Source organism: Oreochromis aureus, linkage group 2, assembly GCF_013358895.1.
Source record: "Oreochromis aureus strain Israel breed Guangdong linkage group 2, ZZ_aureus, whole genome shotgun sequence".
Taxonomy (NCBI): domain Eukaryota; kingdom Metazoa; phylum Chordata; class Actinopteri; order Cichliformes; family Cichlidae; genus Oreochromis; species Oreochromis aureus.
This window is the reverse complement of record NC_052943.1, coordinates 11,575,722-11,598,659: the sequence shown is the minus strand read 5'-3', so window position 1 is coordinate 11,598,659 and position 22,938 is coordinate 11,575,722. Positions and strand designations below refer to the sequence as shown.

The following is a 22,938-nucleotide window of genomic DNA, read 5'->3' as shown; positions in this document are numbered from 1 at the left end:
ATGCAATATTGTCTAAGTGGTGACAAGTGTCTTTTACAAGAATATTGCATCAACTTCTTGTGCCCTAACTGCGGGTATAAATGACTGTATGATGTATAGAGATTGACAGACTATGTGACTTTCGCGCATTGCTTTGTGGGTACGAGTGGCAACAAAATCGAAACACTGCATCAAGCGTTTGCATTTCCAGCACCGGTAATCATTAATTCTGTGGTTTTAATCCCTACTTGCATTTTATTTGCCCCAAAAACAATTATGTACAAAACGGAGAACACGGCAGGTCCGTACAAAGACAGACTTGACGAAAAGGCAAAAAAAAAAGTACGAGGAAAAAATCAAAGGAGTGAAAGGGTCAGACCCATACGAGAGGACGTTAGCGTGCTGCCCAACTTTCATCACGGACATATTTATTATTATATGGTCCTAAGTGTGAGTGATTACACTCACAAGATGTTTAGTAACTTCAGATCCCTGCAACAAGCCCAGGTCCAGTTTACTTTGGTGATTTGGACTATTCCATTTCACAGCTATTGTTAATTTTTTTTCCTTTATCTCTTGTACAGGCAAACGCAATCTATTTGTTGTTTCAGGTTGTAGTATTACACAACATTTTCAGATCCAACAGAAATAAAATGAGTGTTTCGTAATTCATTCAATTTATTGTCTTTACTTATAACTGGCATTATTGTTTCATTCTATTATAGAATCTTACAAGAAAGAGGCGAAATTGTATTCCATTATGCTTTATTAGCTGCTTCGGTGAAAAACAAATCAACAATGCAACAACAACAACAAAAAAAACAACATTGCAAAACAACATACTGGAAAACAGTTATTCATCACTTGATTGCTTCAATACAACCCTTGGGCACATATATGAGGGACGTTTCATGGCTGTTTTGATATCGCTCTCTCTCTTAACCGATCAAATCTCGCTGTGGTAGCAGCTTTAAACTCAGTATGACCCAGGTTGATAGAGGGTGCCCAGTCTGGATCGGATTCCAGCATTTTGTAGGCTGGTTTTCCTACAAAACACAACAAACATTAGCCCGCAAAGCCACAGTGAACAAAGCAGCATAGCACAACGAATTCAATTCAAATCAATACAAGACTTATTTGTAACCTACATCAACAATTATGTTATGATAAATTACGTAATAACTACAACAGAAGACTTACCTTTGTGGAAATGCTTGGAGCAGACTAACATGTGAGCTGGAGTGTTCTGGGACGTTATATTGGTCTTCGAATGGCTGCAATCCAGGCCATCCGTCGGCTCTTTGTTACTTCGGAAACATGGCTTGAACAATTTCTCTTCCACGACGTAATCCGATAAAAACCGATCACTTTACCCGTCGGCCTCCCGTGGCTGTCATGCGACCGGCTATTGCAGTTAATAATACAACACCTTCTTGCCATTTTTTGTGTTTCTTTTTATCGCTGTGTAACTGTTTTCATGTGAAAGCCTGCGTGCACTAGTACTGCTTGCCACTCGTTCGCACAATCCTTTGCGGTTTTACCCCGGAATGATGTCACATTTTTATCGGAATGCAAAACACATTTATATGTATAGATTCATTCCAACCAGCTCTCATGCCTCCGAACGCGTAACATACCGACGATTTGTCACATTTGTCGGTATGTTATGTGTTGGGATGAGAACGTGTTGTTACAGTGGCTTGCAAAAGTATTCGGCCTTCTTGAACTTTTCCACATTTTGTCACATTACAGCCACAAACATGAATCAATTTTATTGGAATTCCACGTGAAAGACCAATACAAAGTGGTGTACACGTGAGAAGTGGAACGAAAATCATGCATGATTCCGAACAGTTTTTATCAAATACAAAACTGCAAAGTGGGGTGTGCGTAATTATTCAGCCCCCCAGGTCAGTACTTTGTAGAACCACCTTTTGCTGCAATTACAGCTGCCAGTCTTTTAGGGTATGTCTCTACCAGCTTTGCACATCTAAAGACTGAAATCCTTGCCCATTCTTCTTTGCAAAACAGCTCCAGCTCAGTCAGATTGTATTTGACTCCATCCATCTTCCCATCAACTCTGACCAGCTTCCCTGTCCCTGCTGAAGAGAAGCACCCCCAGAGCATGATGCTGCCACCACCATATTTGACAGTGGGGATGGTGGGTTCAGAGTGATGTGCAGTGTTAGTTTTCCGCCACACACAGCATTTTGCATTTTGGCCAAAAAGTTCCATTTTGGTCTCATCTGACCAGAGCACCTTCTTCCACATGTTTGCTGTGTCCCCCACAAGGCTTGTGGCAAACTGCAGACGGGACTTCTTATGGTTTTCTATTAACAATGGCTTTCTTCTTGCCACTCTTCCATAAAGGCCAACTTTGTGCAGTGCACGACTAATAGTTGTCCTATGGACAGATTCCCCCACCTGAGCTGTAGATCTCTGCAGCTCGTCCAGAGTCACCATGGGCCTCTTGGGGCGATCGTGGCTCAAGAGTTGAGAGTTTGCCTTGTAATCGGAAGATTGCCGGTTCGAGCCCCGGCTTGGACAGTCTTGGTCGTTGTGTCCTTGGGCAAGATGCTTCACCCGTTGCCTACTGGTGGTGGTCAGAGGGCCCGGTGGCGCCAGTGTCTGGCAGCCTCGCCTCTGTCAGTGCGCCCCAGGTTTACAGTTGTGCCATGCTCCTTCCATTTCTGAATGATCACTTGAACAGTGCTCTGTGGGATGTTCAAGGCTTGGGAAACCTTTTTGTAGCCTAAGCCTGCTTTAAATTTCTCAATAACTTTATCCCTGAACTGTCTGGTGTGTTCTTTGGACTTCATGGTGTTGTTGCTCCCAATATTCTCTTAGACAACCTCTGGGGCTGTCACAGAGCAGCTGTATTTGTACTGACATTAGATTACACACAGGTGCACTCTATTTAGTCATTAGCACTCATCAGGCAATGTCTATGGACAACTGACTGCACTCAGACCAAAGGGGGCTGAATAATTACGCACACCCCACTTTGCACTTATTTATTTGTAAAAAATGTTTGGAATCATGTATGATTTTCGTTCCACTTCTCACGTGTACACCACTTTGTATTGGTCTTTCACGTGGAATTCCAATAAAATTGATTCATGTTTGTGGCTGTAATGTGACAAAATGTGGGAAAGTTCAAGAAGGCCGAATACTTTTGCAAGCCACTGTATATAAAAGGGCCTTGGCTAAAGTTCTCTGAGAAGACATATCTTGTGTTGTGGGATGACATAAATAAAACTAAATTAAAAATGCCATCGTATAAATAAATGAAAGTCTGAAGAAGTACTTCCTGTTTGTTTTTTTTTTTAACCACAAGGGCATGCATGTATGTACCACACTCTTGCTACACGTTATGTACAGGGAGTGCAGAATTATTAGGCAAGTTGTATTTTTGAGGAATAATTTTATTATTGAACAACAACCATGTTCTCAATGAACCCAAAAAACTCATTAATATCAAAGCTGAATGTTTTTGGAAGTAGTTTTTAGTTTTAGCTATTTTAGGGGGATATCTGTGTGTGCAGGTGACTATTACTGTGCATAATTATTAGGCAACTTAACAAAAAAAATATATATACCCATTTCAATTATTTATTTTTACCAGTGAAACCAATATAACATCTCCACATTCACAAATATACATTTCTGACATTCAAAAACAAAACAAAAACAAATCAGCGACCAATATAGCCACCTTTCTTTGCAAGGACACTCAAAAGCCTGCCATCCATGGATTCTGTCAGTGTTTTGATCTGTTCACCATCAACATTGCGTGCAGCAGCAACCACAGCCTCCCAGACACTGTTCAGAGAGGTGTACTGTTTTCCCTCCTTGTAAATCTCACATTTGATGATGGACCACAGGTTCTCAATGGGGTTCAGATCAGGTGAACAAGGAGGCCATGTCATTAGTTTTTCTTCTTTTATACCCTTTCTTGCCAGCCACGCTGTGGAGTACTTGGACGCGCGTGTGATGGAGCATTGTCCTGCATGAAAATCATGTTTTTTTCTTGAAGGATGCAGACTTCTTCCTGTACCACTGCTTGAAGAAGGTGTCTTCCAGAAACTGGCAGTAGGACTGGGAGTTGAGCTTGACTCCATCCTCAACCCGAAAAGGCCCCACAAGCTCATCTTTGATGATACCAGCCCAAACCAGTACTCCACCTCCACCTTGCTGGCGTCTGAGTCGGACTGGAGCTCTCTGCCCTTTACCAATCCAGCCACGGGCCCATCCATCTGGCCCATCAAGACTCACTCTCATTTCATCAGTCCATAAAACCTTAGAAAAATCAGTCTTGAGATATTTCTTGGCCCAGTCTTGATGTTTCAGCTTGTGTGTCTTGTTCAGTGGTGGTCGTCTTTCAGCCTTTCTTACCTTGGCCATGTCTCTGAGTATTGCACACCTTGTGCTTTTGGGCACTCCAGTGATGTTGCAGCTCTGAAATATGGCCAAACTGGTAACAAGTGGCATCTTGGCAGCTGCACGCTTGACTTTTCTCAGTTCATGGGCAGTTATTTTGCGCCTTGGTTTTTCCACACGCTTCTTGCGACCCTGTTGACTATTTTGAATGAAGCGCTTGATTGTTCGATGATCACGCTTCAGAAGCTTTGCAATTTTAAGACTGCTGCATCCCTCTGCAAGATATCTCACTATTTTTGACTTTTCTGAGCCTGTCAAGTCCTTCTTTTGACCCATTTTGCCAAAGGAAAGGAAGTTGTCTAATAATTATGCACACCTGATATAGGGTGTTGATGTCATTAGACCACACCCCTTCTCATTACAGAGACGCACATCACCTAATATGCTTAATTGGTAGTAGGCTTTCGAGCCTATACAGCTTGGAGTGAGACAACATGCATGAAGAGGATGATGTGGGCAAAATACTCATTTGCCTAATAATTCTGCACTCCCTGTATAACTTAGAGCTGTTCTGCAGCAATGGAAATGGATTAAGCCTTGAAAGTTTGTGCTACCATTTCCTACATGCGTCCAAAGTTTTCTTGATTACTTACAGCCCTGCTCCTGCAGATAGAGGCGTTTGTAAAAGTATTGTTGGAACATGCTGTGGTACCATTCCCTTGTGAGTATTATGTCAGCCTGTAGTTTCCTTTACCACCAAGAGGCACTCTGAGGGAAAGAGGTCTGCAGACCTCAAACCACACAGAATCAGACGATACATTTCTGAAAGTCAACAGCTTGTGTGAGACACTTCACAAGACCACAGCTTCAAAACATGATAGTGATTATAGTAAGCAAGTTTCAATTTGGACTGTAAAGAGAAGATTTCGAGTTGCCGGTTTGACAGGTCGAGTTGCAACAAGAAAACCATTTATAAGATGCCAGAATAAGTTAAAAAAGGGTTGCCTGGGCCACAGAACACAGCTGATGGACTACTGTGGACTGGAAGGTGGTTTTATGGACTGATGACTCAAAATGTGAAATCTTTGTTTCATGCAGGATTTTTATACGTCGTTGAGTAGGTGAAGAGATGTTCTTTCCCTTTTCACGTCCTTTGAAATGTCATATTTTGATGTTTTGGGGACTACATCAATAAAACTAATAAACTAAATCACAACAACAATAATAATTTTGTCTAAAAAAGGCAACAAATGTGTAACTGGTCAACAATAAAGTGTGAAGCAGTATCATTATTCTTTACCACATATTATGTAGCACACTCTTGTTACATATGTATATGTAAATAATGGTATGTTACAAGCTGTACTTATATTATATATTTATATTCCTGCAAACATATTCTTCACTCAGTGCTCACCATGCTGACTGACATGTTTTTCCTTTTTACATTGCGTTTAAAGATGAAAGATGTAAGCCACAATTGATCCTGTGCTTATTTTGTTATCCACATATCTGTAACTGGGCATTTCTCTTTAATGCAGTAACACAGTTTTCTTATTGACGTAATCTGTCAGTTTGAAGACTTATTTCAAAATAAATGACGAATGTTTCGTTCTCTTCCTCTCAGTTAATCGCGTTATATTTTTGTTCTCGTCAAACTAAAAAGCGGAACAAGAACTTGTCACTTCCTTTTATCCTCTCAGCAGATGAAAGGATAAACAGAACTTCAATAACACTTGGAACTAGCTTTTTTGAAAACCCTCTTATCCGAGGCTTATCACTGACACTTTGCTTCAGTTCAGAGCCGCACACGCGCCTGTTTTTAATTATTTTGAAAGCTGCTGAGTGGATCAACAGTGAGCAGACATGGAAGCTGTAGTTGGATTGCTTTTGATGATGTTTGGAGTCTGTCATGGTGAGCTGTTCAAATTCATGTAGTCCTTTATTAATACTTCGTTTTATAGTCAACATGTTGTTTTTTTTTTTCATTACCCACGGGATCCTGTACAATCAGTTAAATAAGTCTGACATTGCAACAGTGCTGGATATTGTTGTAGTCTAAACACCCCCCGCCCCCTCCCCGTACACACCCCGCGGAGTAAATATTATTCTGATTATTGGCGATGCTGCTTTGAGAAACGTGAAGTTCGAGACAGCGACAACCACAGTCAATTGTCTTCCAGGCGACAGTGAGGGAAATTTAAAACTGCTTGGCTAACGGTAAACATAAATTCAGTAAAATCATTATTGACGTCAGCGTCAATCGGAGGTCACAAAATTATTGCATGGTTGTGTAACTTTGCTAAAACAATGTCGGACTCTGTAGTTTTCTCTTGTTACGATTACCAGCAAGTCGGACATGTACAGGACATTTTAGCCGCATATTCTTCTTAAATTGATGGCTGTCCGAGTGGTGTCCTAAAAACGTGTTTTTGTTTTTTTTTTATTGCGAAACTTTCTGGGGGAAACCTGGTCTTTTTAGGAGAGAGGGCATCCATTCCACTTTGGATCGTGCAACTCTCATTTCTCCAAACCTGGACAACTTTATTAAACCTCAAAACGTCGCTAAACAGAGTTGGGACCAGGAAGCGGCGTCACTTCTCTCCTCCTGGCTTCCCCCTTAGAGCTTAGAGACCATGAAAAACCAACAATGAGTAAAAAGTCATTTAAAGCTAAAAAAAAAAAATCTGTAAAAAAACGACAAAAAACATTATAGGGTCCTTAACTCCACCAAAGAGTAAAACAGTTAAATATGGATTGTTGAACATTAGGTCCCTTTTACCTGGTTACAGCACAATGAATGTTTAGTTTATTAGATGAATCAAAACCTGGGATCATACTGACTGTCAGTATCCTCAAAGCACAGGTCAACGTGGTGTGTGGCAGCAATCTTCCACTCCAGCTGATTAGGGTTATAGGGTTAGGGTTATAAAATAATTATTGTGGGTGATCTTAACTTCCTTGCAGAGGCTGAAAGTAAATATAGTTTTGACTGTTGAGCTGATTAATTTATATTTGAATAATAATAATATCAATAATAAAATAGGATAAAAGGTGTACCCTTTTTTTCAAATATTTATTTAATGCGTTTAGGTTTTGGAAAATCACTCAATTACTGATTTAATTGGTTCTTAATGCATTTTACAGACACTATGTTAGTGTAATTTAAACACTCTGCATTATTTGATCATTTTTAGTATGAACAATGGTATATGTGAGGAGTTCCCTGAAACATCAGAATGTCAAAATTATTCATTCTTGCTATGTTTTTTTTTCCTTGTAGAAAAGCTATTGACATTTTAAATGGGTCTATCTTAAGTATCACAACAGGTCATGATGTTATGATGATAAGGCAACATCAGCAGTAACAAAACCACGAGGCTGCAGCTTCGGTCAAATCATTTTATTATTTGGACATGAAACTCATAATTTTTAAATGTTCATTATAAAAAAAAAAACTAACTCTGGTTAGGAAATAGTTGGCTGAACCCTGGCCGTGTTTTAGTCACAGACCTGTGTAATGCTCATTCACTTTGTGTGACCTGAGATAGGTCGCACTATTTCTGTTTTAGGTAAACATTTGGAAATGTTGCCGTAAATGTTCTGGTAGCGACTGAACGCTGAAATTAGTGATATCTTTTCTTTAATTTATTATTGTTATTATTTACAGGTGTGGAAAGTTACTGTGATGGCAGACCAGATGGAGCTCATTGTTATGGAACTTTGGGAGGAACTTTGGACATCAAACTGATGGACAGCACCTCAGAAATATTCAGATTCCAACTGTTAAAGAATACATCAGTAATACTAAATGGGAGAAACAACAGTTCTAAACATAATACAACAGATGAAAGATTTCTCTTTTATCTCAGTAATGGAACGCTTAGGATACATAACCTAAGCAGTACAGACAGCAGTAAATATAACTTTTCGACCTTTAATTTTGATGGAAAAATATCAGCTGAGCGGACTTTCCAGATTTTTATTCAAGGTAATTTTTCCGTGCATTACTAGATCGAAATTTAACATTGTTCTGGTAATCCATATGTATATATACAGTGGGTAAAATGAAGTATTGAACACATCACCAATTTTCTAAGTAAATCTAATTTTAAAGGTGCTATTGACATGAAATTCTCATCAGATGTCAGTAACAACCCATCAGATCCACACATGTAAAGAAAACAAACCACAGATGTCCATTAATTATGTTATGTGTAATATTGAGAAATCACAAAGGGAAAAAGGTGCAAAAAAGCATTGAAAATCATGACACCAGCTGAGATCTGTCAGTAATGATAAAGCAGTCCTGTCACTTAGTGCAAATTAATTTCAGCTGGTTCAGTTCCAACTGCTAACCAATAAAAAGGTGTCTTGTTACCAAGGTGTCACACAAGAAATCTCTCATAATGGGTAAAACAAATGAGCAAGACCTTCATAACCTTATTTTTTGAACCAAACATACTGATAGCATTGGTTACAGAAAAAAAAATTTAAACTACTCAAGTTTACTGATCTCTGTTGGGGCCATAATCCTAAAGTGGACAGAAAATAATTTCACCCGGAAGATTTCAGACAGAGGAGTGAAGAGAGTAATCATTTGAGTTCTCATAGCTGGCCCTTCTGATATCAGAAGAACCAAGGACCAGTTGTGGAGAGCTACAGAAAGACCTGGAATCAGCAGGTACAATTGTTTCAAAGAAAACGAAACGATAAGTAATGCACTCAACCACCGTGGCTCTGTTGCTGAAGAAAAAGCATGTTTAAAGTTTACTAACCAACATTTAGACAGTCCTGTGAAATACTGGGAAAATATGTCTGGTCAGATGAAACCAAAAATGAACTCTTTGAATACCATAATATACGCCATGTTTGAAGATCAAAAGGCACTGCATATCACTCCCAAAACACCATACCAACAGTGAAGTTTGGAGGTGAGAACATCATGGTGTGGGGCTGTTGTTCAGCATATGGGACTGGCATGCTGGAAAATGCACCAAGACATTATTCTTGATAAAAATCTGCTGCCATCTACAAGGATGATGACGATGAAACGAGGGTGGACGTTTCAGCAAGAGAATGATCCCAGACACACAGCCACGGAAACTCTAGAGTGGCCCAGCCAATCACTTGACCTGAATCACTTTGAAAATCTATGGAAAGAACTAAAGCTCAGAGATCATAGAAGAGGCAGATTCTTGTGTGGAAGAATTGGCAAAATCCCACCTGAGCAAGCATGCAACTGGTTTCTCCATACAGGACGCACCAACAAAGGCTTTTGTACAAAGTAATAAATTTGGTAAGTGTGTTTTTTCTGTGACATTTCTCTTTAATAAACATATCCTAATTTATGGAAATCTGTGGTTTGATTTCTTTGCGTGTGTGGATTGGACGGGCTTGTCACTGACATCTGGTGAGAATTTCATGGCAATAGTGCCTTTAGAAATATATTACAAAAACTGGTCACTTATTCAATAAATAAATAATCTCTCTGTCTTCTCTATCTTATTTATGATAGTTTGTGCTTTTGCTGTTCTTCATTAGAGGCTATAAAGTATGTCCAAGATTGTTTTTTTTAGCATCAAAAGTCATCTGTTTGTGTTTCTCTCCTGTGTCCTTTTATTTTTAGGAGGTATTTTGCCAGTGATCTGTGGTGTTCTCTCAGCACTGGTGATTTTCTTAGTTGTGGGTGTAGCTGCCATCTGTTTTGAGAGGAGGAAAAAACAAACAAAAAAAAAAGGTACAAAACTTGCTTTTCAATCACCTCACTCAGATTGCCTTTTGCTCTTCTTGTAGATATACAGAATCATATTTTGCTTCTTTTTTTTTTTTTTTTTTTTTTTTTTTGAAGACACTTTTTTGCTTTCTTGCTAATGATTTCTTCATAATGTCATCATATTTCATTGAAATATGTGGGTATTGCTAACCAGTCAGCTCTAATGCAGTGAAAACATGATCAAAACAGGTCAGAAAAGCAAGTTTCAGAAAAACTATTACCTTAATGATTCATTGATGTTAATTTTATCTTGCTTCTATGCAGAGGAAGATGACCAGGAAGTAACGTACGCTGATGTTAGGGTCGGGCAGCAGCAGGAGAAGCCAGTGAAGGGAAGAGAAGAGGAAGTGGAGTATGGCCAAGTGAAGCTTTTGCAGTGATCTCATCAGAATGAACCAGCATGATGATTGTACAGGAAGATCGTTTGCATGGCAGAATCCTTAAAATCAGCTGATTTAGATGGTCAGTGCTTTTATACAGACTGCACCACTAAATGCCCACAGAGGGAGGAAGTGATGCTAAAATCCCTAAACAAACCATCAAAACTCACAAATACTGATTTTCTTTGCTTCATCTTTGTTTTTGTATTGCAACGGAGCATAAATTCATCATTTAAATGGAAATAATTCAAGTAAAAACACTGAAGTTTTGTATGAATTAAAGTGGAGCAACAACTCTGAGCATGACAACGCATCCAGATGTTACAGTTACAGAATATGAGAAAACCTTTTGTTTTGTGTTACTTGGTTTCATCAATGATTAATACTTTTTACTCTGTAAACAAAGACACGTCACCTTTTTATTTAAAGACAATTCAGATTTATTTATATAGAACCAAATCATAACATGTCAAAAAACCCTACAATAATACAGATATGAGCACGGCCAATTACTTGTTATAGTGACAATAATACCATATTGATAATGTTTTGTCATCAGTCTGGGATCTACATATGTGTTCGTCAGTGTTATGGTGTAAAAATCTCTTTATGCTGAATCAAAAATATAGTATTGTGAATAATGCTTCTGTTATGCTAAAGATGTTTTTTGTTTTATTTTAATTGACTGGGTTTTCATATATTTTGCTTCTCTATAGTTACACAGTCACAACATATTTGTAACATAGATTTTTGTGCATTTGGTGATTTACAGAAGTTGTCATGGTCCCTGGGTCTCGGTATTGAAGTTTGGGATTTTTTATAAGTTTGGATTTTAGGTTATCTTTGGATTAGGTTTCTGTTATTTTTACTATTTAGTTTTCTGTTCACATAATAGTTTATTCGTTTGTCTGTATAAGTTTTTTTTTCTAGCCTTTTTGTTTCTGCCATCGGTTCTTGGCTCTACTGATGACTTTAAATTTAGTTAGTTCCCCTTTCCAATGTGTTCCTCCTCCTGTCTTATCTCTGTCCTCTTCTTTCAGTGTTTCCTCATTTCTGTCGACATCTCTCATGCTGTTTTCTTGTCTGCTTCCTTTAGTTACGCTCTTGTTTAACCGTTTAAAGACAAACTGCATCATGTTCAGTTTTCTTAAGAGTTTCTGAAACTTCTATATCATCAGTTTGTTTTTTTTGGTTCAGGCTTAAAGAGTTCAGTTCAGTTCATGTTCAGTTTTTCTTAATGAGGTTTTTAGCTTTTCTTCCTGGCTTTGCTCTCACTGATTACCTGATTATCAGCCCATCTGTCTCCTTTTCTCTGACTAACTGATACTTTGACATGACTGAATGATGTAATTACTTTGTTTCTTATCTCTTTAGAGTCCGTTTCACTTACATGCTTTATCACCATTAATGATTTACTCTTTTAAAAATAATTACACTTCTAATATGTCAGTTGAATTGCCTTTTTTGTCATGATAAAATAACAATAAATAATTATTAAAGTTTCAGTGAGTAATCTATAATTTTTATGGTAAGCTGTGTGGAAGACAGGGGTCGGAGACTGAACACTTAACTATAGATGGCAGCTTTATTGCTGGAAAACATGAACTAAAACAAAGTACATCAACGCTGAAAGAAAGAAACAAAAGCTAAACTAAACCGAAGGATCTTGAATTTGACAACTAACGACTTGACGTGACTGGAGAACATAGCGCTAACACAACACCACATAGGAAAAATGGAGAACACGACAAAGAACAGAGGGAGACTGGTGATATGATATATTGTCATCCTTTTACAACAACATGACTGTACTATTGCTGTGTGATTTATTACGATTACTGAAGGTTACTCGCCACCATCTAACATTGTTAGCTAGTGTTAGCTGAGGTTAGTTCATAAACTGCAGACTGTTAAACCTGATGGAGAGCATTAACAGGAGTTTTTAAATCTTAGTATAAAATGAGTAACAGTAAAGTGGACATTAGGCAAGGCTGCACTTTTTGCAATGGTCTCGTATAGAAAAGTATTTCTGTATCAGTAATATGTTTTCTTTCTGTCTGCCTTCAGAAATGCATATGATTATTTTCAGCTAGCAGGTTGTAATGCAGCCTTCAGTTATAGTAACAGTAATAACTCACACAGCAATACTACATTGAAGATACTGAAGTGGCACATAACCCAGGTAGCTACCACAACAACAAAAAAGGTAGTTGCAGTAGGCTAATGTTAATTTTTTAAAAACATCTTACTTCCAGATGTTTATTTAGGTTAGAGGTGGAGTCTTTTGATGCTGAGAGCGGCTTGGCTGTTGGCAAACAGAGTTTGCATTGCACGGTCAGATTTCGGTCAGAGCCTCTTTTGTTTGGGTTCCCGGCAATGCGTGGAATTACCAACATTAGACAGGGGATAGAGAGGGGATAGCCTAACATATGAAACAGGAAAAGACCTCCGTGTAATCCATTTGTCTAATCATCACCTTTTTAAATACGTATATATATACACTGTATATATCTTGACTGTGGCACCTATTAACCTGCCTGCAGAATCCAAGGGAAGATATTGCTTGAAAAGGCTAAAGCAGGAGTAAAGTAAAAGCAAAACATAAAAAATATAATCAAATCACATTAATTCTACTTATTTAATTAACCCACTCTAAGCTTATGCTGATTTGGTTCTTATCATTTTGGGGAGAGAGGTTGGTGGAGAGAGGAGCTCTTCCAGCACTGATGGTGTGTTCCTTTCAATGCTCTGTATTAATGGAAATAATCAGGAAAGCAGGATTCCTTGATAGATCACACATCTTTTCAAAGTTATAATCTGCATGGAAATCTTTGGAAATCTTGAGAAGTTGCAGTCCACCTGGAAAATGGTAGAAGTCCAGTTAAGTCCAGTCCACTATGACCAATCTGTCCTTTGGTGGAATTTCCAACAGTGAACTTCTGGACTTCATTCCTTTGAACTGCTCATCTCGCCGGGTGCCAGAGACTGACCCAGGACACCTCCAGGCATCCCAATTTATACTTTGTCACATGCCTACTCAGCCCATTTCTCTCTCTGTAATATCTAGTCAGCCAGTCATGTGTTTACATTAGATTCACTGAACTTCAGCCTCACCTTATCACACACTCTCTCTCTCTCTCTCTCTCTCTCTCTCTCTCTCTCTCTCTCTCTCTCTCTCTCCCTCCCCCTCTTTTAGCAATGAAAATTCCATTACATTTAAGCATTCATTCACATACAGTATGAATAAGTTTCACTTATTCACGTTTCATTCAGTTTGGATTTCATTAGCACGTTCACTTTAGCATGATTTTCTTTGCAATCCAAATGTCTTTCTCTTTAAAACTTTGTGTTTGTCAATCACAGTTTACTCAGTACAATCCCCTTTTTCATTAAATCACACACTTTAAAAATCCGACATTCAGCGATCATTGTGTAGTGTCCTGTGTGTGCTCTCATTCACTCACACACAGACACACACAGATACACACGCACACACACTCTCACTCTCACAGCTTTCAAGGCCAATTCTACACAGGTCGTCAGCTCGGCCCGAGTTAGCTCTGTATCTTAAAAATTATTTTAGTAGTTTATATTTTAGTTCTTATCAAACTCAGACATTAATAAAAAACATTACCATAGACATTTTCACTACTCAAACTCCACTACTACAGAGCAGTAAATTTAGGTCAGGGGAACAATATCCCCAAATGATCACCTTCTGTCACCAGTTTTAGCTCACCTTTTTATATAAATAAATACATATTATACATATATATATTATACATATATTTATTTATGGGCAACATGGTGGTTATCACTGTTGCCTCACAACAAGAAGGTCCTGTGTTTAATTCCACCATCAGGCTGAGATCTTTCTGAGTGGAGTTTGCATGTTCACCCTGTGTCTGCGTGGGTTGCTCCCACAGTCCAAAGACGTGCAGTTAGTGGGGATAGGTTAATTGGAAACTAAATTGCCCATGGGTGTCAGTGCAGGGGTGAATGTGAGTGTGAATGGTTGTCTATGTGTTAGTCCTGCAACAGACTGGCGACCTGCCCAGGGTGTACCCTGCCTCTTGCCCTAAGACAGCTGAAATAGGGTCCAGCCCCCCCGTGACCCTGAAAAGGATAAACGGTAGAGAATGGATAGATGGATATATAAATACATTTGTATAAATATGCAATAAATACTTCAAATAGAATTTCAGTTACTACTGAGGCCCACCTGCATTACCTTTGTGGCCCACCAGGGGGCCCCCCACACCACTCTTTGGGAATCACTGTTGTGGATATGACTATTTAGTATTATTTTCTCCTTTTGGCTGCTCCCTTTAGTCACAAAAGATCATCTTCCTCCATCTCACCCTATTCCTAGTAACATCTGTCACACGATCCATGTGTATATTGTCCTCCTCTACAAACATGAACCTACGCTGAGGTCTTCCTCTTTTTCTCCTGCTTGGCAGCTCCTTATTTAACATTCTTTGTCCATTGTATCCACTATCGCTATTCTGGACATGTCCAAACTATCTCAGCCTCTTTAACTTTGTCTCCAAACTGGACAGTCTAAGGTGTCCAAATGAGAGACTCATTTCTAATCCTGTCCATTCTGGTCACTACCAATGAAAATCTTAACATATTAAACTCTGTCACCTCCAACTCTGCATCTTTTATTTTTGTTATTGCCAGTCTCCAAATCATACATCATAGTAGGTCTCACTACAACCTTATAAACCTTCCTTTTTGCTACTATTTACAAATAACCCCACACAGTCATGTCCACCCACTCCACTTGGCCTGCATGCTTTGGCCTGTTTGCTTTGGATGATTGAACTGAGACATTTAAACTCCTTCACCTTCATTACCTGTACTTGTTGCAGTGTCACTGTTACCCATTCACACACATGTAGTCTGTCTTGCTTCTACTGACTTTTCATTCCTCTTCTCTCAAGAGAAAACCTCCACTTTTCCAGGCTGACTGTTCCCTACTCTCTAAACAGATCAAAATGTCATCTGCGAACAACATAAATCCACAGAGACTCCTGCCTGACCTCATCTATCAACCTGTGTATCACCTTCACAAATAATAAGTGGCTCCCATCTGATCCCTGATGTAATCCCACCCCTACCTTGAACCCATCTATCTCATCACGTGCACACCTTACCACGCTCTTGCTTTCTTTATCCATGTTGTACACCACCCCCTCATAATCACATATTTGTATGCCACTTTTGACTTCCTCATGCAACACCACAGTTCTTTTCTTGGCACACTATCATATGCTTTCTCTAGATATACAAATACACAGTGGAACTCCTTCTGACCTTCTTTATACCTCTACAACACTCTCAAAGCAAACATTTATAGTGCTCTTTCTCGGCATGAAGTTCACTGATTGTCACCTCTCTTCTTAACCTAGCTTCAACAACTCTTTTTCATATCTTCATGGTATGGCTCATGAACTTTATTTGGAAAATAGAATAGAACAGAACAGAACAGAACAGAACAGAACAGAACAGAATAGAATAGAACAGCTCTTGGTTAACTCCTGCATATTGTATATCTAAATTTTATGCTGAATATATGTAGAACTGGTTATTTTGTGGCATTACACTGTGGCAGAGTAAAAACTTATGGCAGAGTAAAAACTTATGAGATGCCCAACTGGGCATGTACATTCTGATGGACGTGTGCGCATGGATGTAGTTGTTTCTTCTATTTTTAGGGCAGAATAAGAAGACGTATACATAATAAAAGTCAAAGTAGACTCACTGACTATAAAAGCCCTGCACCACACACACAGTTCCATCTCTGCTCTGTAAAGCAGGAAGTACCCATGCATCGGTCGTTTTTTTGGCAGATGAGCTTTTCTCACTTGTAGCTCAGTGCTTACATACTACCTTAGCCTGTGCTGCTGTGTGCATTCATTTAACTGTAAGTAAACTATTTACATTCTTCTTTACCTTGATTAAACAGTGGTTTACTTGATTCTTCTTATATTCATGTTCACCACCACACCTCGTACTAAATGAGGCTAATTAGAAAAGTGAAGATTTGTAATGTTTGCTTCCATTGCAGATTCATGCCATGTTCATTTACTTATTGTTTATTGTTGTTTATTATTTAGTTGTGTAGCTGAGATTCTCATATTGAATTCAGCCTCCTTTGGTAGATAAAAGGCTTCTTTGTTTGTTGGACTGCATTGCCTCACTGTTTCATATCGTGCTCATTTGAATCCTATTAGTAAGCTGCTTTTTCATAGATTGTTTACATTTTATTCTTTCTACGTCATTTTGTTTCCTTCCTTTCCGAAAACAAACTCTGCAAATCTCCAAACATAAAAAAATGTCTCTCTAGGACACCCTGTAAAGACTGTTAAGCAATAAAGCTCTCCCCACAGGAATGTCTAGACTTAACGTGTCACTTCAGATGTTGCGTTTCTTTCTCAAAAGTACATGTGAAGAAAGTGTGTGTGCCTGACATACTTCTGAAAGTGTGTATTGTCTAGATTTAGTTTTGTGTATAACAGTGAGGGGGTAATTGATTATTCGTATTTGATGGATATTTCTTGAGATCAGTTCACTACAACAGCAAGGCAACTTATGTCAGTCTTTGTGTTGGCAAGCAGAAGCGAGACTTTCTTTCCTGACTTTGAAAATAACTAAATCTATCATCTCCCATTGACTGTTTCCTGTCAGTTAGGACTCAGGTTTGCAGCAGATTTACACCCAGATTTGTACATAATTTTCAAGAATCTTTGAAAGATTGAAACCACAGTGTGGGTGAATGAAGAGCATGGAACTGTTTTTTCTCATTGTGCTGTTAGCAGGAGGAACTCAAGGTAAGATTGTCCTCATAAAGAAGCCAAACATTCACATTTGTAGTGAATAATTTCACCTCATGTTCTATTAAATGTGTTTTTTCCAGCTCTCATTCCAGTTGATGTGACTACTTGTGACCTCAGGACGAACACATGTCCATGCTCTCCTCTACTTGAAGGAACTGTGTATATCCAAGTGATGACTGATGCTAGTGGCCATGATCTGAAGTGTTTGAAGGTGCTTCCCAAGGTGAACATAACTGTGTTCAGTCTGAAGAAAGAAACAGTAACAATGACAGACAAGGAATTTAACAACAGACTAATGTTTATAATCAAGAACGGAACACTCAAGATCACAAACCTGAGGAAGGAGGATTCAGGTCAATACAGCATTGAGGTCTTTAATTCAAATGGAGTCCGAGAGAAAAACATTTATTTCACCCTGGATGTTAAAGACAGCAGCAAAGTTGAAAGCAAGTCATGTAAGTTACTCTTTATTGCCTAGTTTTGATGTTATTATAAAGTTAATTACAAATGTAAGCATCATGTGGCAGTAGAACTGTTAAACACAGTAAACATCACTTGTGCAACAAATGATAGAAGCTAGAATGGGGAAAAAAACACATGGAAAGAAAGATGCAAATGTACAGTGAACAGAACAGAACAGAGTATATGTTGATACAGTATTTGTCTCTCTATTGGTATTTGTGGTTATTTAGCCACACATGGGCTGCTGTTCATTTTTATGACTTAATCATCTTTTATTACCCAGTAACTACCACCTAAACTTTAAAGGCATACTGAAACTTTCCACTTGGTGACGGAATATTCTTAGCTGCATTAAATGAGTACATTAAGCCGTGAAGAAGAAATATTTTAGCAGATGCGGTTTTGTGACAGGAAATCTGCCCTCGTTCAACACAAGTTTTCAGTGTGGTTTTTCTTCAGTGTCTAACACTACCAGCTCTGGTGTGGTATGGTCAGGTTTAGTGAAAGATAAAAATAAGAATAATATTTATCTATCTAGTAGTTTCCTTCACAATGTGCTTCACAAAAAGAATTTAAGAATAAAAGATAAGAACACGTGAATCAGAAAGTGTTAACAAGCAAAGGCTACGGAAGAAACAAAGCTGAAGTTCTTAATACTTGTATGGAGGTCACTTAATGAAGTATTAAATAACATGTAATAATGTTAACTATTAGTTATATAGTAATGAATCCTCAGCCCCACAACAAACTGACTTGTTTCATATGAGTATTAAGATCTTCCTTGTTGCAAACACAGTTAGATTTGCTTTAACATAAATTACTTCATAACTTGGTTAATAAATGGTAAACTCATAGTTAAATACTTTTAAGTTATTTTATTTTTTAATAAAATTATAATGTGTAAAAATATGTTAATTTTTTATGAAATTATCTGAATTGTTATTGTGAAGTAATAGTAACTTTAAAACAATGCTAATCAGTTCTGTCTAGAGTATCTATAAATATTATAGATGTTTGTAGAGCTCATGGGTAGTGTCATGTGGTGTTTGTGAAGGACCCAAAGCACAGGCACTGGCTGATGTGTGAGTGAGCTTTATTGAAGGAGAATGACATACAACCAAAAGCGAGGGTGGCGAGAAACGAGAAACGAGGAAACTGCACACAGGAGGGAGACACAGCTGAACCTAATGAATCTGACGAGACAGGGAGGATGCAAACTGAATACACTGACATAGAACACAGACCTTCACAATAAAACAGGACACTCAACACACATGCAAAGACACAGACTAAGAAACACGGGCCTTACACAGAGGGAACACACCAGCAGGGAATGACAAGATATAGAGCAGAGGGAGCACAGGATAACATGAGGGGCAAAGGGGCCAAAACCTAGGACCTACAAATAGAAACTCAAAACGTAGACAGCCATAACATGGAAAATAGATACTAAACAACTCCACATACTGGGCCGCAGACCCAGGACCATGAGAGGTAGAACGGCAGGGAGGAGGAGGAGGAACCTGGAGGGCCACGCTACATGTTTGAGTGTTTACCCCATTGTTCCAGTTTTCTTTCACCATCTCTTTATTTAGTTTAATCACTAAAGTTACTTGATTAGTTTTAGAAAAAGATTGACGTGAAATACATCAACTCACAACCCTGCACCTTCAGAAACAAGGTTTAAGGGCAGTGTGTGGGGTTTGTGCCCAAGTGTTTATATATTTACAGTTAGTTAACCATATTAATAACAAGTCTTACCAAAAATTACACTTGAATAAATTGTAAGTACTGTACTTATAATTATCACTGTGTTCTCTTCTCTCAGCACACAGTTTTCCTTACCTGAGGATAGTCTTTGCTGCACTGGGATCTCCCCTGATAGCAGTGTCGTGCTGCGTTGTATATCGGGAACTGAAGCATCTTAAGAAGACTTCTAACAAGGCGGCCCATGATCAAAAGAGGTTGATAGACGATTACATAATTTCAGTGAATACCATCATTTGATGGGTAATTGTAAAAGTCTTTGTTTTGCTATAATTGTTTTTTTTTCTTTCACAGCCTCAGGTGTGAAACAGAGAATATAAACCTTAAGTGTGAGTCTGAGCTTTAGTGAGCTGAACTCCCTCATAATCAGCACTGGACACTGAACTGAGGATCAATGAAATAAAAAAAAAAAAAGGAAATTCAAAAACAACAATCAGGAGTATGTCTGTGTAGGTTCTCAATCATCCAGGCCATGGTAGTCTAAGGAGCTTGGAAAGAAAGCAAGTGGACTTCGCTGAGTTTCTTGAAGACGCTTCACCTCTCATCTGACAAACCTCTTCAGTTCTCAAACATTTGGTTTGAGAACTGAAGAGGTTCTCTCTTAAGTGGAGAGTCTCTCTTAAGTGGAGAGTCTCACTTAAGAAGGTTGACCCAGGTTGACCCACTAATAATCATGTACGTCATCACATGACCCAAGGTGTGAGTCATTATCATTATCATTATCCTTTTTATCCTTTTATTTTATCCTTTTGTTCGGTCGCAGGGTTCGGTCAGACCTCTGTCACAGAGAAAAAGTCACTGAATCAGATAGTGAGATGGTCCAGTCGTGTGATAGGTGAGCCACAGTCTTGTTTAGCCTCCCTGTACTCTAAACAGGTACAGAGGATGGCTTTATCAATCCTTAAAAATGGTTCCCATCCTCTTCAGGCTCCTCAGGATGGAGGTTCCTATCTCCAAGATGCAGGACAAAGCGTTATAAAAACAGTTTTTTCCCTGTTGCTGTTACTCAATTAAATAAGAACTGTTTTTGTTTCTGATTCAAAACGTTAAATTACTATATATGTGCTACAGTGAGGGTTATATTTATTAGGTATGTGTGTTTTTGAAGGGATGCCAAATGCTATCATTTTTTCTGTAAAGCAAATTTACCTTACCTATGGGTATAAATAAAGTTACCGTACCTTACATCAGACATTTTGCTCACCCTACCATGTGACCTATTGAGGTCACTTGAAAGAAGATGCAGATGGGAGTTGAGGTAGTTGGGAAGGTTTCTCAGAAAAACTCATACTCTACAAGCATGACATCCAGTCCACATAGTGTATGCTGTGCAGTGCAGCAAGGAGTGATGGAATCTGTACATTGGAGAAACCAGACAGCCACTCCATAAACACAGCACACAACATAGAAGAGCCACTTTTGGGTCTGCGCTTCAGCAGGCCCGCTAGTTCAGACTTATTCCCGTGAACAAAGCAAGACAGAACAGTGATCGATGGGTTTTCACATGCTATAGCAAGGGGAGCCGGACGGCATCATCACTGCCCTCGGTCTCAACCGACTCCAAAGAACCAGCACCCCCCTGCAGCCTTTTTATTCTATGACAAACAGTTTACACAAACATCCATTGCAAAACCCCACTGTGGTGCGTCATAAAACTCAGGCAATGAGTGTGTGTGTGTGTATGCATGTGCGAGCATGTGTGTGTGTGTGTGTGTGTGTGTGCACGTGAGTGAGTGTGTGTGGATGGGGGTGTGTTTGTGTAACTTCCTGCTGATCATCTCCCCTTACCCCTGTATATGGCTTAGCTTCCTCTAGCGGTTTACCATATACAAAAGGACATAAAGGGCAGGAAGTAAAACATCCTCACCAAATAAGAAAGCCCACCACCACCACCACCACCATTCAACAGGCTGGGGAGGGGAACAGAAACAGAAGGCAAGGCTTACAAATTTAAGTAGCACAATGACAACATTTAACAATTTCAACCTAACAACCACCTCGACAGGACAAGACTCAGGTGTACATCTGCTGTCTTTTGAGGATGCCGATGTCCACATTTTAGGCAGAGAAGACAGATGGCTTGAAAGAGGAGTGAAAGACACCATTTATGTCCACTGTGAACGACCATCCTTCAACAGAGGGGTGGCTTACAACATCATGCCACCTACAACCCAGTTTTGAGATCCTTTCCCAGGTTCCTCAATCCCTGCTTTGTCAAGTGATCTCAATGGGTCACATAATAGTTTTGGGTAAGGGCTTAGGGTGGTTTCACTCAAAACCTCTGGTGGTAATGACTCATGTTCTTTTTTTTTTAACACCTTGGCTCATGCAATGAAGCACACGATCAATCGTGGGTCAATGACGCTCATAAGGGACAACTCCCACTAGAGTTTAAATACCTGGGACTCTCCACCATTTGTTTTTAGAAGGGAAGATGCCTCTTGGACCAGAGATGAAACATTTTCATGAAACTTAAAGAAGTCCAGTTGCTTTCTTTTCCAAGCTGCTTAAACAAGCAGGAGGTGACTGTGGAAGTTTTATATTGTATGTGTTTAATGTTGAAAAAGACTTTGATTGAAAACAATACAAATTTTATGCTTGCGGCTATGTGATCATATTTTAGAGGCCACATAAGAATATAGAGTCATGTATATTATGTTGATTCAAAGTTCCTTAAAAGCAATAGAAACACTGTAAATGAATGGGAAAAGTCTTTTTTGGTGAGTTAGTAGGCATTTTTTTTAAAAAAATTTCACTCTAGTTAGAAATATATTAAAATATATATCAAACCTTGTGTTTAGTGTCTCATTTAATTCATATATTACTTTGTATGAATAAAAAAAAGTTTGAAAAATTGTGTTTTAATTATAACTAATAGGATGGCATATTTATCAGTGTGGATTTGACATTAGGAAAACTGACAGGAAAGAATGAAGAGAAATAAAAGTACAATATCTGGGCTCTTTGTGGGCCTGCAGTTTGTATGTTGACCATTGTCTGCGTTTCACTTCCTTCATATAGTAGTTGTGTAAAATTAACATATCTCCTCGTATGGTGAAATCTCAGGGTGAAACTGAGGCTCTCGGTGTTGCTAAAATAGTCACAAACTTCTACATTGTTTCACACGTCTATTTTCTCATGCAACTGAAGAACATTGTAACTGTTTTAATGAAGTTGACTATAAGTGAAATATGATATCAAGTGAAGGCTTTCTCCAGTTTATTTGTAAGTGGCGCTAGTGAATAACTAATAACAATCAATAATTAATCATTTCATTAAGAAGAAGTGGTAATTTAACTTTATTGTTATATGTTAGTTGTTTTTTAAGGTAAAATGTAGTTCAGATCCA

At 38.6% G+C, this 22,938-nt stretch overlaps 1 protein-coding gene across 1 annotated transcript; it reads left to right on the top strand.

The window, feature by feature from the left end:
• The first annotated feature begins 16,367 nt into the window (after window positions 1-16,367).
• Window positions 16,368-22,343, top strand: LOC120432816. The gene is made up of 5 exons (XM_039598043.1): window positions 16,368-16,447; window positions 17,212-17,354; window positions 17,441-17,815; window positions 19,651-19,786; window positions 19,884-22,343. The coding sequence occupies exons 2-5, from the start codon at window positions 17,300-17,302 to the stop codon at window positions 19,933-19,935; spliced, it is 618 nt and encodes a 205-aa protein (XP_039453977.1). The 5' UTR covers window positions 16,368-16,447; window positions 17,212-17,299; the 3' UTR covers window positions 19,936-22,343.
• Window positions 22,344-22,938: the final 595 nt, after the last annotated feature.